The following is a 14,421-nucleotide window of genomic DNA, read 5'->3' on the forward strand; positions in this document are numbered from 1 at the left end:
TGAAAACACCATGGAACTGATCTGCTGAGCCAAAGGAGATGGAGTTCATTCCCTGGGGCTGAGGCCATGAGGGTCATTCGATGGGGAATAGATCTGGGGAACAGCACTGAGCCCAGCTGCACTGCTTGGAGCCATGTGGATCCAGTGGGGAGGAGGAAAGCCATGCTCCAATGTGCTCCCTGCAGAGCATCCCACAAAAATCACACAAGGCAATGCTCCTGCTGTCTTCACCTGCAAAAGAACAACACCACAGGTAGGGTGATCCTGTGGATATTTATTCATCAGGAGGCTCAAGGAAACCCTGAGCCACTTTCCTGGGGTCCTTCAGCAGAGCTGGAAGGGATCAGCAGGCTGGGACATCATTTCCGCATGCAGCTTTTTCTTTCTGCTCCTCAAAGACACTGTTGAGGGAGAGATGGAGGGACTGCACAGAGCAGGGCCTCCTGCACCTAACTGCCAAGAAGTAGATGAATGGTTTGATGGTGCAGGTGAGCAGGAAAACAACCTCTAAGGACACAGTTATGTAACCGAGCTGCTGCAGGAAATTGCAGAGGATGAGGAGGAGAGTGAAGAGTGAAATGATAATGATAAAAATGTTGCGCCTCTTGGGCTGCTGCTGCTGGGAGCGTTGCTTGGGCTTAATGAGGACGATTATGCGGTAAATCACCACGGGTGCAACAAAGAGGAGCAGGATGATGGAGTACATGGAGATGAGATCTGTCGGGCAGTGCTCCTGCTCTTGTGATGGGCACAAGAATGTCACTGCAAGAATGATAGTGAAAAGAGTGAAAAAGACCCAGTATTTGGATCTCCACACCACCCACGTCAGGCGCTCGGGAAGTTGGCAGCAGCAGCAGAGCTTCAGAGTGAGGACACGTCCTTTCCTAGGCTGTGGGCTGTCAGGCGGAACAGCCTCCAGTAGTAGGAGACCACTGACAGCTGCAGAAGGAAACGCAGGTAGAGCAGAGGCACAATAGGAGAGCAGGCCACGTCCTCCACCAGGAAGAGGATGGCAGAGGGGACTGTGAAGAGAAGGAAGAGGAAGTCGGCAAGAGCCAGGTCAAAGATGCCATAGTTGACACTTTTCAGGTTGAGGAGGCCGATGACAGCCCCGTTCCCAGCCAGCCCACAGAGGCAGATGAGCGGTGTCACACTGAGTATTGCTACGCTGGTGACATCTGTCTCACACAGATGTTCTCCTTCAGTGGGTGAGGCAGGAGATGGGGACACGGTGCTCACATCCATGGATGGACGCTGGGCAGGCAGTGGGATGTGGCCCCTGGCTGTGGTCAGAGTGGATGGGCAGTCAGTGCTTGGAGAATCCAGGGATGGACCATGTGGCTCCTCAGCAGCTCCCTGCAGTGGGAAGGATTCAGTGGGGAGGAGTGAGATGTGCAGGGGAGGAGGGCAGTGGAAATTGTGGGGTGTGAGAGGGAGGTGGGAGGGTTGGGCTGTTCAGCAGGGGATGAGGAAGCAAAGCACAGGGCAGAGGAGGGAGGATCTGGGGAGGGCCCTGCGGTCACCGGGAGAGGGTGTCAGGAACAGAGCAGCTGCTGCAGGAGAGGAAGGTGGGGTAGGGAGTAAGGCAAACATTCCACTGACCTGTTCCCTGTGGGGCAGCAGCAGGCAAAGGGGTCTGTGCAGATCAACGGCGCTTCCTGGTCCCTCTTGCTCCTTTGGGATCCGTGTCCTAAAGCGGCTCCTGCCAGGTCAGGGACATGAAGAAGAAAGTGCCCAGGTCACCAGGAGCTCCTCACTCCCATCCTGCTGGCTCTGTCTGTGCCCAATCCTGGTGTTGCTCCCTAAGGCTCGGGGGAGACATTGGGGAGTTGGAAATTGCAGCTTTGGCTATATCAGAAATTCACTTCCTCACACTTCTATCTCTAGGGTTTTTTTTGGTATGGAGGAAGTGAGTCCTGTCAAAAAGTCCAAATTGAATATTTCGCAAATGGCTTCTCATTTCCTCCTGATGAGAAACATTTCTTGCCTGCAGAGTGTCCCATTCTCCGACTGCCTTCTCTCTCCTGGCAGGTTTCTACCATTCCTTGCTTCCCTTCTCTGACAGAGGTCACTGTCCCTCCAGCAGCAGAGGGATGCTGGTGGTGCTGGTGGAACTGGAATGCTGGCAGTGCAGGCAGTGATGTTGAGTCAGCTGGGTGCTCATCAGAAGTAACTCCTATTTAGGGAGGAGCTCTGGGATCATTTCCAAAGTCTCCCCTGGGTCCAAGGAAGCAGAGCTAAACTGCTCCTATCCTATCCTATCCTATCCTATCCTATCCTATCCTATCCTATCCTATCCTATCCTATCCTATCCTATCCTATCCTATCCTATCCTATCCTATCCTATCCTATCCCATCCCATCCCATCCCATCCCATCCCATCCCATCCCATCCCATCCCATCCCATCCCGATGGGTTCCCAGTCCCTGGCCTCTCCCTGGCTGCAGGTGTGGCCTGTTGGGCTCTGCTGCTGTCCAGTGGCAGATTTGGGATTGGTGGCACCCAGAGCCCTCCTGCCCCCTCCAGCCCCTGTCTGCCTGATGCCTTGGGCTGGCTCCCTGGAACAGAGGCCAGAGCAGGTGAAGAGAATAAAAGGAGGCATTGATGAGAGGCCTTCAAAAGGTTCACCTTGGGCTCTCAAAGCCTCCGAGAGGGGCTGCACCCAAAACGGACATGGTCATGAGTTTTTCAGACAGATCTAAGTGTGGTCCATTTACAAATCAGGGGTCAATCCTCCAATTACACCTTCAGGTAATGAAGTCATTTAGCCCCAGTTTGCCCTCCCACATTCACTTTTGTCTGTACTTTTCTGGGCCTCAGGCAGTAGAGTGTCCTTGAATTTCAGGCCTAGAGGGACTGTTTTGTCTGACCAAAATGTGCAGTTACCTAACACTGTCCATGGAGTTTAGAGTAATGCACTAATGCAGAACAGGGTATGAAAAATAGAAAGGCTAAAATCCTAAGGCATCATGCCCCCTCTGACATCCTCTAGAAATTCCCCCCTGGCTGCCTTCCCCTCCAGACAGCCCCGCTCCTCTCCTGCCCCACTCAGGAGCCCCAGCAGTGTTTGTGCTCCTCCTGGCAATTCCATGCTTCTGCAGCCCAATGAACAGCAGTGGAGCCATCCCTGTAGTGCCTCTTGTTTGTGTCCAAAGGAGGTTGGGGGGAGGGCGTTGATGCCCCGTGGAGCCCATGGTGACAAACACAGGTGTCACCCTGCTCCTGGAAGGGGGTGGCTGTGCTGAGGATCATGGCCTCCTCCTCTCCTTGCTGCTGCACCACCTGAGCCTGCTGAGGGAGCAGCTGAAGGCAGTGGAGAGGAAGAATTTCTGAAGGCAGAGGAATCTTTGCACCTGGCTCACAAAATTAAAAATTAAATATCTCAGGGGAGGTCTCTGCTGCGACACTCACAGAGCACTCGGCGTGGGGAATGCTGAGCCCCTGGGCCATCGTGTCCGTGCCAGCCCAGCTCTGGCTCTGGGGATCGTGGTTGCTGCAGGGAGCACAAACCATGGCTGTGGCCCCTCTGAAATTAAGACATTTTAAGTCTAACTGAAAAAGTGTGTTACACTGATAAAAAATTTGAGTCAAAATTGTGAACATATTGGAAATTTATTTGCCACAGGTATGTCCAAAGAAACAACAATTTTCAGGCATTTTCATACACTATAATATCCAAGATTTTTAAATAGATACTCTCCAAATGCTCCCAATTTATTACATTATGATTTTGGTGTTTTGTTTGTTTCAATTCCTATCAGAAGATGCCCTCTGTCTTAGTTTAATGAATACCCTGATTTTCCCAGGCAAACAGTGTTTTATGGCAGTGCTTCAATGCTGGTGAAGAACCCCTCGCCCTGTCTCCCTGCACTGTTGGTGGGAAAGAGGGAGGGCCTAGGGGAAAAAAAGTGGTTTAAAGTTTTTTATTACTTCTCATTATCATACTCTGCCTCTGTTTATAAAAAATTAATTAATACCAGAAGATTCGAACCTGTTTTTTCACTCTTGGAGTGTTTTTTTCCCAGTCCTCTTCTCAAGTCATGAGCCCTTTGTTAATTTTTGTTTCCCTCTCCTCTGCCCAGCTGACAGCAGGGGAAGGTGAGTGAACGGCTTTCATGGGTGCCTGGCGTTTGGCCAGTGCCAAACCACAACAGGCTTGCAGCAGGTTATCAGCATCAGAGCCCACATTTATTACTGACAGTACCCCCCGATGATGCAATAAAAGTTTTTGGAGACCAGATGTTGGGGTGCTGGGGTGCCCCTTCACCAGAGCTCATCCTCCTCCTCCTCAGCCTTGGGAATACTTGTGGTTGTTTTTTCCTGATCTCACCCCTTTGCAAGCAGGGACACCTTCCACTAGACTGGGCTGCTTCAAACACCATCCAGCCTGGCCTGGAACACCTCCAGGGATGGGGAGGCCAGAGCATCTCTGGAAACCTGTGCCAGGGACTCTCCACCCTGACAGGGAAGAATTTCTTCCCAGTATTCCCCCTAACCTTGTTCTCTGGCAGTGGGAAGCCATTCTGCCTTGTCCTTACCTCAGACCTTTGTCCAACCAAACAGCACCTCTGCTGTTCTTGGAGCCTCTTTAGGCCCTGGAAGAGGCTCTAAGGTCTCCCTGAAGCCTTCCCTTCTCCAGGCTGAACAGCCCCAGCTCAGAGACCTCAGAGAAGCCACAGGGAGGGGGTTGATGCCTCATGGAGACAATGGTGACAAACACAGATGTCATCCTGGTCCTGGAAGGGGGTGGCTGTGCTGAGGAGCACGGACTGCTCCTCCCCTTGGAGCTGCACCATCCCAGCCTGCTGAGAGAGAGGCCAAAGCCAGGGCAGAGGAAGAATTTCTGAAGGCACAAAACCACCAGCAAGGATATCAGTAAAAACCATGTTTAATAATAAGCAGCAGCACAACAAAGTTCTGTCCCTGTGTGTGTGTTTTTGTGTGAGTGCAAGGGCAGGTGACAAAAGGACAGTAAGGATAAGGATTAAAAGGAAAATGGCCTGAATGCTTTAGAGGACTCAAACTTAACAGTAATTCAGTTACACCTTAAACTTATCAATTCAGCTGAGGAATATCACTTAGCATCATTTAACCTTATTTATGCCTGATACTTCCTTCAAGGCTTGCCCCAGTGAGATGTCTCAGGTACTAACACAGCTGAGAGCAGCATTTCTGCCACATTTGCCAGAGCAGATGCAGACGTGTGTGCACACAGCCAGCCAGCCAGGCAGAGTGAGTGCAAGGTGCCTGTGAGCAATTGCCCTGGCAGGCAGTGAAATGCTCCCTGCGGATCCCTTTGCATCTCCTCCCTGGGCCAAGGGCTGGGCCTGCAGCCCTGGGGGGATGGGCCCAGGAGCCGTGGGCGTTGGGGGATCAGCCCAGGGCAGCAGCCGGGAGAGATCCCAGCTGGGAGAGGCCCCAGTGCCAGGGAGCTTCTGCTCAGCGCTGCTGGGCCCAGCAGAGCTCCAAGGCTCTCCTTTGGGGCCGCTGCTCACAGGGCCCCAAGGCATGGGTGCCACTCACAGCAATGGTTCAGCCTGGCCACACTTGGGGCCAGCAGCTTGCTGGGACAGTGGCAGAGCAGGGATGCTGTGGCATCCAGGGCAGTACAATAATTTCCAAGGCTGTTGATAGCAGCCCAGGAGGTGGTTGGACAGCAGCAGTTGCTGGGAGCAGAGGGTGTTTCTGATCAGCACCACAGGAGCTGAGCTCAGGGGCTGCTTCCTCAAGGCTGAGGCCTCCCAAGCACGGATCAGAGCCCAGAGCAGCCTGGAAAGGGGCTGGGGATGCAGCAGCACAGGGAGGGTGATCCTGTATTTATTGATCAGGAGGCTCAAGGAATCTCTCAGCCACTGTCCCAGGGTCCTTCAGCAGTGCAGTGGAAGGGATCAATAGGCTCAGATAACTGTGTTCACAACAGGATCACCTCCACAGGCAGTGTTTTCTTCTGGCTCCCCAAAGACACTGTGGATCACCTCCCTTAGGGACTGCACGGAGAAGTACCTCCAGCAGCTCCCCATGGAGCAGTCTCTCTTCCAGCTCCCCACCAAGAAGCAGATGAAGGGTTTGATGCTGCTGTTGATGCAGCCAAGTAGGAAAAGTGCCTGGGAGGACACAACTGTGTAACCGAGCTGCTGCAGGAAAAACCAGAGACTGAGGGGCAGACTGACGAGTGCAACGAGGAAGATAACAATGTCAAGCCTCTTGTGTGGCTGCTGCTGGGAGCTAGGCTTGAGATGAATGAAGAGGATTGTGCTGGAAATGACCATGGGTACAGCAAATAGAAAGAGGTTGAGGGTGTACATGGAGGTGACAGCCACCTGACATTGTTCGTGCTCGTGTGACTGGCACAGGGAAGTCACCGTGGGACTGACAGCAAAGGAAATGAAGAGGAGGACCCAGAACAGGGGAGTCATCAACACCCACAACAAGTGTTCGGACAGTTGGCAACCACAGAATACCAGGCAGAGGATGGATCTGCATCTCTGAATGCTGATGAATGTCAGCCGGTACAGCCCTATAATGTAGGTGAACAGCGACAGCTGGAAAAGCAAGCTCAAATACATCAGGGGCATTATAGCAGAGCAGGAAACCTCCTCCACAAGGAAGAGCAGTGCGGAGGGCAACATGAAGATGAGGAAGAGGAAGTCAACGTTGGCCTGTTTGGAGATGAAGTGGGTGATGGCATTAACGTGCAGGAGCCAGAGAATAAGTCCATTCCCAGCCAGCCCACAGAGGCCAACGAGCAGCATCATAAAGTCTATGGCCATGTTGGAGACATTGATCTCACACTGAGCAGGTGTGTCAGTCGGTGAGGTGAAAAGAGGGGACACGGTGCTCACCTCCATGGATGGATGCTGGGCAGGCAGTGGGGTGTGGCCCTGGCTGTGGTCAGAGTGGATGGGCAGTCAGTGCTTGGAGAATCCAGGGATGGACCATGTGGCTCCTCAGCAGTGCCCTGCAGTGGGAAGGATGTGGGTGGAGGAGGACTGGGGAGGAGTGAGATGTGCAGGGGAGGAGGGCAGTTGAAATTGTGGGGTGGGAGAGGGAGGTGGGAGGGTCGGGCTGGTTAGCAGAAGGCTGATAAATAACATAGAGAATGAACATTTTCAGTTCTTCTGAAGTTTTTCAAAAGTAAAGTGGCCAAAATTTTAAAGGATGTGTAATAGATAGATAATGGGATGATTGGCTCTCACAGTTCAGGGATGAATACTGTGTGAATATTAAGAGAAGCTTTATTGATGGATAATTATGGTATTGCAGTCTGTTGTTTAGATGTCCCCTGTTCTCCCTATAGCCCCCTTCTCCCCCTCTGTACTGTTGCCATCAGAGATCCTGAGTCATCTAGGACAGGTAGAAAGAAGGGCTGTACAAAAGCCTGTTGCTGGAGGGGAAGAGGTGCAGCATGGGAACACCTGACCCTCCAGTCAAGCTGCAGGAAAGCAGGCTCCAGCAATAAACACAAAGAAGGGCTGACTGACAGACTTTGGGAGGGGCCAGGTTTAGCTGATGCAACCCCCGGGGTATCAGAGGTGAAGCATCCATCTTGAAGATCAGCCAGCCACATGGTGGGCAGCCATGAGGGAAGCTCCCAGGCCTGCTTCTCCTTATTTAGCCCTTTTGTTGCATTTTTTGTTAAGGTTTAATAAACCTTTAAAATTTTAAAAAGTGGGTGGTTGTTTCTCACAGGATGTAAAGGCTGGCACACAGGATGACAAACATGGCAGGAACCAGTGCAGAAACAGATCAGGAGGCCTGCAGTGATTTTGGGGCAAATTCTGGAACAAGAGGCAGCAGTGCATGGCCAGAGGAAAAGTTCAAGGCAAGGGCATCTTTAATATGGCAGCATTCATTGAATATGACCACCAGAGAGACCCCTCTGAATGAACCTTCAGGATCATAAAAGGACTTCCAGGAGGAGTTGGGTGCATGGAAATGAGTTCTAGGAAAATGGTGTTTGTGTGTTAGGTAAGAAATACTTTTTAATGCCTACATGTGGTTCTAATGGATTAATACCCAGTTGTAAAATCTCACCATAGACTCAACACAAGGAGAGATCCCTCTATGTCCTGGGCAGGTCAAGAATTCCTGCTTCCTCATGCTTTGCATTGTGTTAGAAAGTTTGTTCTGTCCCATTTCAGTATTAGGATACAGACGGGATGCACAGGGCAGAGGAGGGGGAAGCTGGGGAGGGCACTGCGGTCACCAGGAGAGGGTGGCAGGAACAGAGCAGCTGCTGCAGGAGAGAAAGATGGGGTAGGGAGGAAGGCAAACATTCCACTGACCTGTTCCCCGTGGGGCAGCAGCAGGCAAAGGGGTCTGTGCAGATCAGCGGCACTTCCTGGTCCCTCTTGCTCCTTTGGGATCCATGTCCTAAAGCGGCTCCTGCCAGGTCAGGGACATGAAGGAGAAAGTGCCCAGGTCACCAGGAGCTCTGCATTCTCAACCTGCTGGTTCCTGTCTGTGCCCTGTTCTGGTGTGGCTTCCCAAGGCTTGGTGGAGTCATGGGGGGAGTGGGGGAATCGAAAATTGCAACTTAGTCTACCACAGAAATTCAGTTCCTCTGAGTTATTTATGTTGGGTGTGGGTATTTTTTTGGAGGTTTTTTTGTGGTTTATTTTCCCCTACAGCGGAAGTGGCTTTTGTCAGAAGCTCTAAATGAAGATTTTTGTGATTGGCTCCTCTTTCTCTCCTGATGAGAAACATTTCTTCCCTGCAGAGTGTCCCATTCTGCAACTGCCTGCCCTCTCTAAATAGGTTTCTACCGTTCCTTGTTTCTCTTCCCTGAGGGGTCATTGTCCATCCAGCAGCAGAGGGATGCTGGTGCCACTGGAATGCTGCTGGCAGTGCTGGCATTGTGGGTGAGGCAGCTGGGTGCTTCTCAGAAACAACTCCTGTTCCGGGAAGGGCTCTGAGATCATTGCAAAAACATGCTCTGGGCCGAGGAAGCACAGCTGAGCTGCTTCCTCCTGCTATCCCAATTCCATCCTCATCCCTGCTCCCCATCTCCATGCCTTTCCCCATCCCCATCCCCAACACCATCAACATCCCGCTCGCCATCCTCTTCCCATCCTATCAAATCCCACAGCTTTCCCAGATGGAGCTGTTCCCCCACTCTGAGCATGGCCTGTCAGGCTCTGCTCTCCTCCAGTGGGGAGATTTGGGATTGTTGGCATCCAGACCCCCTCCAACGTGCTCCGAGCCTCTCCTGACCCCTTCAAAACTGCCTGCAACACTCCAGTCCATCCCTGGGTATTGGAATATGAATCCCAATATAACCAGTTAGATTGTGCCTGGGTCAGTGTGACCCTCGCTGCTGAGCCAAAGGCAGCACTGTGGTGCTTTACCCCAGAGATACCTTGGCTGCTGGAGATTGCAGCAGGGCACTGGTGGAAGTCCAGGCTTGTCAGGACTGCATTTACCTCAGGAGAGAGAGCTTCTGGCGATGGTGAAGAGATGAAGGAGAGGATTCTGCTGGAGGGTTGCCAGATGTTTATTCCATGGGTACAGAGGTCTGAACCGGGGCAACTGCTGCCACCAGAATAGAGGCCGCATGGTCTCATTAACCTTTTAAGCTCCGGGACAGGGTAAGGGGAGGGGACAGGTGAGCTACCAACCAGGTGAAAGGGGCAGGGTCTTAAGGGACTAGGGACACCTATACGGGCCAATGTCCCCCAGCCTGAGGAGCATCCTTTGAAATCAACGAACCACACGACGACTTGCTGGTATGTTAGCCTGATTGACAGGGCACACTCAGCAAGGGGCGAGGGGGAAGGGAGAAGGGATAGGCACACCTGGGAAGGGACCCGGAAGTTTAAAACAGGACATTGCAAGACACCGCAACATCTCCCCCTAGTTTTGTTTAAAAAGAAGAGGACTGTGTTTATGGTGCAGAATGATTGCCAAACCATGGTTGGCAAATCGGTTCTTCTTCTACAGGAGGGTCAGTGTTTTCCACTGAGGCCTCCAGGTCATCCACTGGAGCACTGAGGGCTTCCAAATGGTAGACCTCAGGAGGGGGAGTTGAGCTTGAGATTAACTTGAGAACCATGCGTTTGATTAGTCCAAAAACAATGCTAAAAACTACAATAACTATAACTAAAATAAACAGCACTAAAAATACAGTTTTCAGAATAGATCCCAACCAGCCCGAGAGTCCCCAGCCATTGAAAAGTCCACTCAGCCAGTCGTCAATTTCTCTCTTGATGTCGCTCACCATAGTTTTCATCTTGTCAATTGTGGCATGGACGTTCTCTGCCTTTGATGACAAGTCGAGACAGCACAGTCCTTCAAATTCTTCACAGCGATGGTTGTGCAGAAGGAGCAGATAGTCTATGGCGGCCCTATTTTGAATGGTGGCTTGCCTGGTAATTTCCTCATCTGATAAGAGGTCACTCAGGGCAGTAGAAGTGAGATTTGCCTGTTTTGCAACCCAACATTCCAATCGGCCCAATTCTCCCATAGTTTTTGCTGCCGAGATCCACGGCAGAAGGACTGTAATTGCAGTGGCCTTTAGTCTGGACCAGTGAACAATTTCTGAATTACAGTCAGGGTCTAATTGCCTTAGGTCTCTTTTTTTGATAGCCAATGTATGTGTGTTGTTTTTAGTTTGCCAATGTATTAGATTTGTTCGATTTGGTGTTAACAGGCTCAGCTTGCCAAATGTACACGGACCTCCGAGCAGACGAGGAGGGAGTCCTGCCCATGCTCTGTCTCCACATATTAAAAACACACCTTTTGGGAGTTCACGAGGCTTGTAATCACCACCTGATGAGTGTATAACTAAGACTGAATTTTTACACCAGTTCTTGTCTGTGTAGAGTGGGTTGCTAGGGTTAGGATAGGTGTTTGGTTTAGCTTCATGATATGGTAAGCGGGAATTGAATTTAAAGTGAATGCAAAAGGTTGCATTCATGGAGCCTAAGAGATGGAACTCTTGTGGCTCCCTTTTTGACACTGGTAACTTTCTCGCCCACTCCTGCCAAAACAGCAAAGGATTGTCAGCAGGGTAACGGCCAGGGGAAGGTGCGAGTAAGTTAACTTCATTTAAAGCACTCCACATTTCATTCGGGAATTCTGAGGATTTAAAAGGAACTCCCACCAGGCAAGTTGACAGGGGGTCAGAGGCTGTCGCGGTGGAGAGGCAAATGTGATCTTGTCCAAGGGCTCTGGCCAGAGTGGTCCATACATTTGCTTTGGGCTGAGGGACTAACCAGGAGATCGCTGGAGAAATGATCGCAAGTAGGACGAGAAACAGGCTCGGTCTCATGGCGTCTCGAGACTGCACACAAACAGCAGGATCTAAATCGGTAAAAGGAAACTTAAGACAAACATATATTACAAACTATTCCAGATAGGAGGCTTAAATGGAATTTTCTCCAGAGAACGCGCGCGGCGTTTTCTTCTCCAGGCAGCGTGAGCAACCTGGGGTGCTTCTGCAGATTTCTCTGAGACTTTGGGAACATAGGGCTTTACCCATTTGGAAGGAACCCACCTTAAACCAGAGGGGGTGGACACACAGGCCCCAAGTAACCAATTTGTAAGGTCCCACCATTTTCCAAGTCTCAGGGTCCTTTACTAAAACCGGAGGTTTTTCTTTTATCAACCTGTGACTGCTCCCCCCAAAGTGGCGTAGGATGGGTGGGTTCAGGCTGTCAAAAGAACAATTCAGAAAATTGATTGTGAATGGTGCCCTGGATAACCGGATGTGGGGAGGTTCTACCTTCAGAACCTGTTGTTGCTGGTCCAGGACCCTTTTAATATCACGGTGAGTTCTTTCTACAATGGCTTCACCTGTAGGGGAGTAGGGGATGCCAATTTTATGCTCTACTCCCCATTGCTGCAGGAAGCTCTCGAATTCCTTGGATTTATAAGCAGGCCCATTATCAGTTTTCAGCTCCTTGGGGATGCCCATGAAAGAAAAAGCCTGTAAGAGGTGCTTAATAGCATCAATAGATGATTCTCCTGTGTGGGCAGAAGCATAGACCGCTCCAGAAAAGGTATCTACACTAACATGAACATATTTCTGCCGTCCAAAAGCCTGTATGTGTGTTACATCTGTTTGCCACAGTTCACAACTGTTCAGTCCCCTTGGGTTTGCTCCTGTACTCACTGTAGGGAGTGCATGTTGTTGGCAATTTGGGCACGTGGCCACAATCGCTTTGGCCTGTTCTCGAGTGATGTTAAACTGGCGAACCAGGCCAGGTGCATTTTGGTGGAAAAGCTGGTGGCTGATTTTTGCCTGTTCAAAAGCATTTGGGAGAGTGACCATCACTGCAAGTGCAGCAAGAGCATCTGCCCTTCTGTTGCCTTCAGCGATAAACCCTGGCAAGTCAGTGTGTGACCTGACATGCATCACATAAAATGGTTGCTCTCGGTGAGTGACTAACTTTACCAGTTTGGAAAGCAATTCAAAAAGTGCGATGTTAGATACATCTTGCAGTATTGCTTGATCTGCTCTGGATACTACTCCTGCCACGTATGCAGAGTCTGTAATCAGATTAAATGGTTCTGAGAACCTTTCAAAAGCCCTAACAACCGCAGCCAATTCAGCAACCTGAGGTGAACCTTCCACCTCAGCAATGTCCGTCTCCCACTGCTGGGTTTGAGGATCCTTCCAAGTCATAACGGACTTGTGGGACCTCCCGGACGCATCTGTAAAGACAGTTAGAGCCCTTTTTAAAGGTCTCCTACTTAGAGCAGTTCTTAATTTTAAAGTAAATTGAACATCTTGTTCAAACAATTTGTAAGCGGGCCGTGCTACCGAAAATTGTCCTGAGTAGGAATCCAGAGCAAACTGCAACACTTCATTTTCTTGAAACAATTGTTCCAGTATTTTCATAGTATTTTGACCTGATTTTAACTCAACTGGAATGTGAATGCACTTAAAATCACATCCTGCTAACTCCCTGATCCGGGTCCTTGCTTTCCAGATCAGTTCTGCTACCAGCTCCTGAGGCTTTGTCAGTCTCTTGGACCTTTTGTGACTGAGGAAAACCCATTCTATGATCAAGAGAGAGTGCCTCTGGTCCCGGTCCTTTTTTAGTGTGTCCTTTGCCTTAGGTGTTTGTTTTTCCTCCCACTGGAAAATAATTCCATGGAGGTGTGGCAACTTACCTAGGATGATAAATTTGAATGGCAGGTCAGGCCGGCATCGGTGGGCCTGTCTTGTGGACATTGCCATCTGAACCTTTTCTAGAGCTTTCTGTGCCTCTGGGGTAATAGACCTAGGAGCACCTGGGTCCTCTCCCCCTTTCAATAAATTGAAAAGAGGGGCAAGGTCTTCATTAGTCAGACCAAGCCATGGTCTTACCCAATTCAAAGACCCACACAACTTGTGGACATCCGCAAGGGTCTTGATCCTTGGACTGATTTCTAGTTTTTGAGGAACAATGGTCCTATTTCCAATTTCTAAGCCCAAATACTTCCAAGGTGGCATCTTTTGAATTTTCTTTTCCTGGAGCTCGAACCCTGCAACAATCAATGCATCGATCGTTAGGTCAAGCGCATGTGTGAGTAAATCATCATTGGGGGCACACACAAGGATATCATCCATATAATGATAGATGATGGCCTTCTCTGTGGCTGCACGCACTGGGGAAAGCAGGGAAGAGACATACCACTGGCAGATAGCTGGAGATACCTTTAATCCCTGAAGAAGAACGGTCCAATGGTACCTTTTCATAGGAGCTTCTAAATTGATAGAAGGGACTGAGAATGCCAAACGCGGTGCATTGTCAGGGTGCAATGGGATTTGGAAAAAACAATCTTTAATATCAATAACAGCTAATTTCCAATCTTGGGGAAGCATTGTTGGGGATGGCATACCAGGTTGGGGAGAACCCATATCTTCAATTACATTATTAATTTGTCGGAGGTCACAGAGGAGTCGCCACCTCTTTTTGTCAGCTTTTTGGATGACAAACACGGGAGAGTTCCATGGGGACATGGTCTCCACAATGTGGCCCTTTCTTAGTTGCTCTTGTACTAGTTCCTCAAGCACTTTTATTTTTTGTTTACTGAGTGGCCACTGTTTCACATCAACTGGTTTGTCTGTTTTCCACTTCAGTTTTTGGGTGGGGCGCTGTTGTTCAATGACTGCTGCACAAAAATGCTGTGGAGAGTCTGGAATATCAATTTAATGGCCCACTGGGCCATTAAATCTCTCCCTAACAAAGGTTCTGAATAATCTAACACAAATGGACGGATATTTGCCAATTGTCCTTTTGGACCCTCGAATTGAATAATGCTTTTGGATTGTTTTGCCAATTGCAGACCTCCTACACCTCGAAGGTGACCAGCAACATTTTGTAAAGGCCAGTATGCTGGCCAGTCTTGTACTGGAATCACTGTGCAGTCTGCACCTGTGTCTACAAGCATCTCAATGCGTTTAGACTCCCCACCCCCACTGACATTGCACCA

At 50.1% G+C, this 14,421-nt stretch overlaps 1 protein-coding gene and 1 pseudogene across 1 annotated transcript; both read right to left on the reverse strand.

Annotated features, from left to right (window-relative positions):
• Positions 1 to 343: 343 nt before the first annotated feature.
• Positions 344 to 1,346, reverse strand: LOC135448717 (mas-related G-protein coupled receptor member A2-like; annotated as a pseudogene).
• Positions 1,347 to 5,843: 4,497 nt separating this feature from the next.
• LOC135448614 (mas-related G-protein coupled receptor member A1-like) lies at positions 5,844 to 6,969 on the reverse strand. The gene has a single exon (XM_064714799.1). It carries the CDS (start codon positions 6,846 to 6,848, stop codon positions 5,898 to 5,900), a length of 951 nt encoding a protein of 316 aa, XP_064570869.1. The 5' UTR covers positions 6,849 to 6,969; the 3' UTR covers positions 5,844 to 5,897.
• Positions 6,970 to 14,421: the final 7,452 nt, after the last annotated feature.

Source organism: Zonotrichia leucophrys, chromosome 5, assembly GCF_028769735.1.
Source record: "Zonotrichia leucophrys gambelii isolate GWCS_2022_RI chromosome 5, RI_Zleu_2.0, whole genome shotgun sequence".
In the NCBI taxonomy this organism is placed as follows: Eukaryota; Metazoa; Chordata; class Aves; order Passeriformes; family Passerellidae; genus Zonotrichia; species Zonotrichia leucophrys.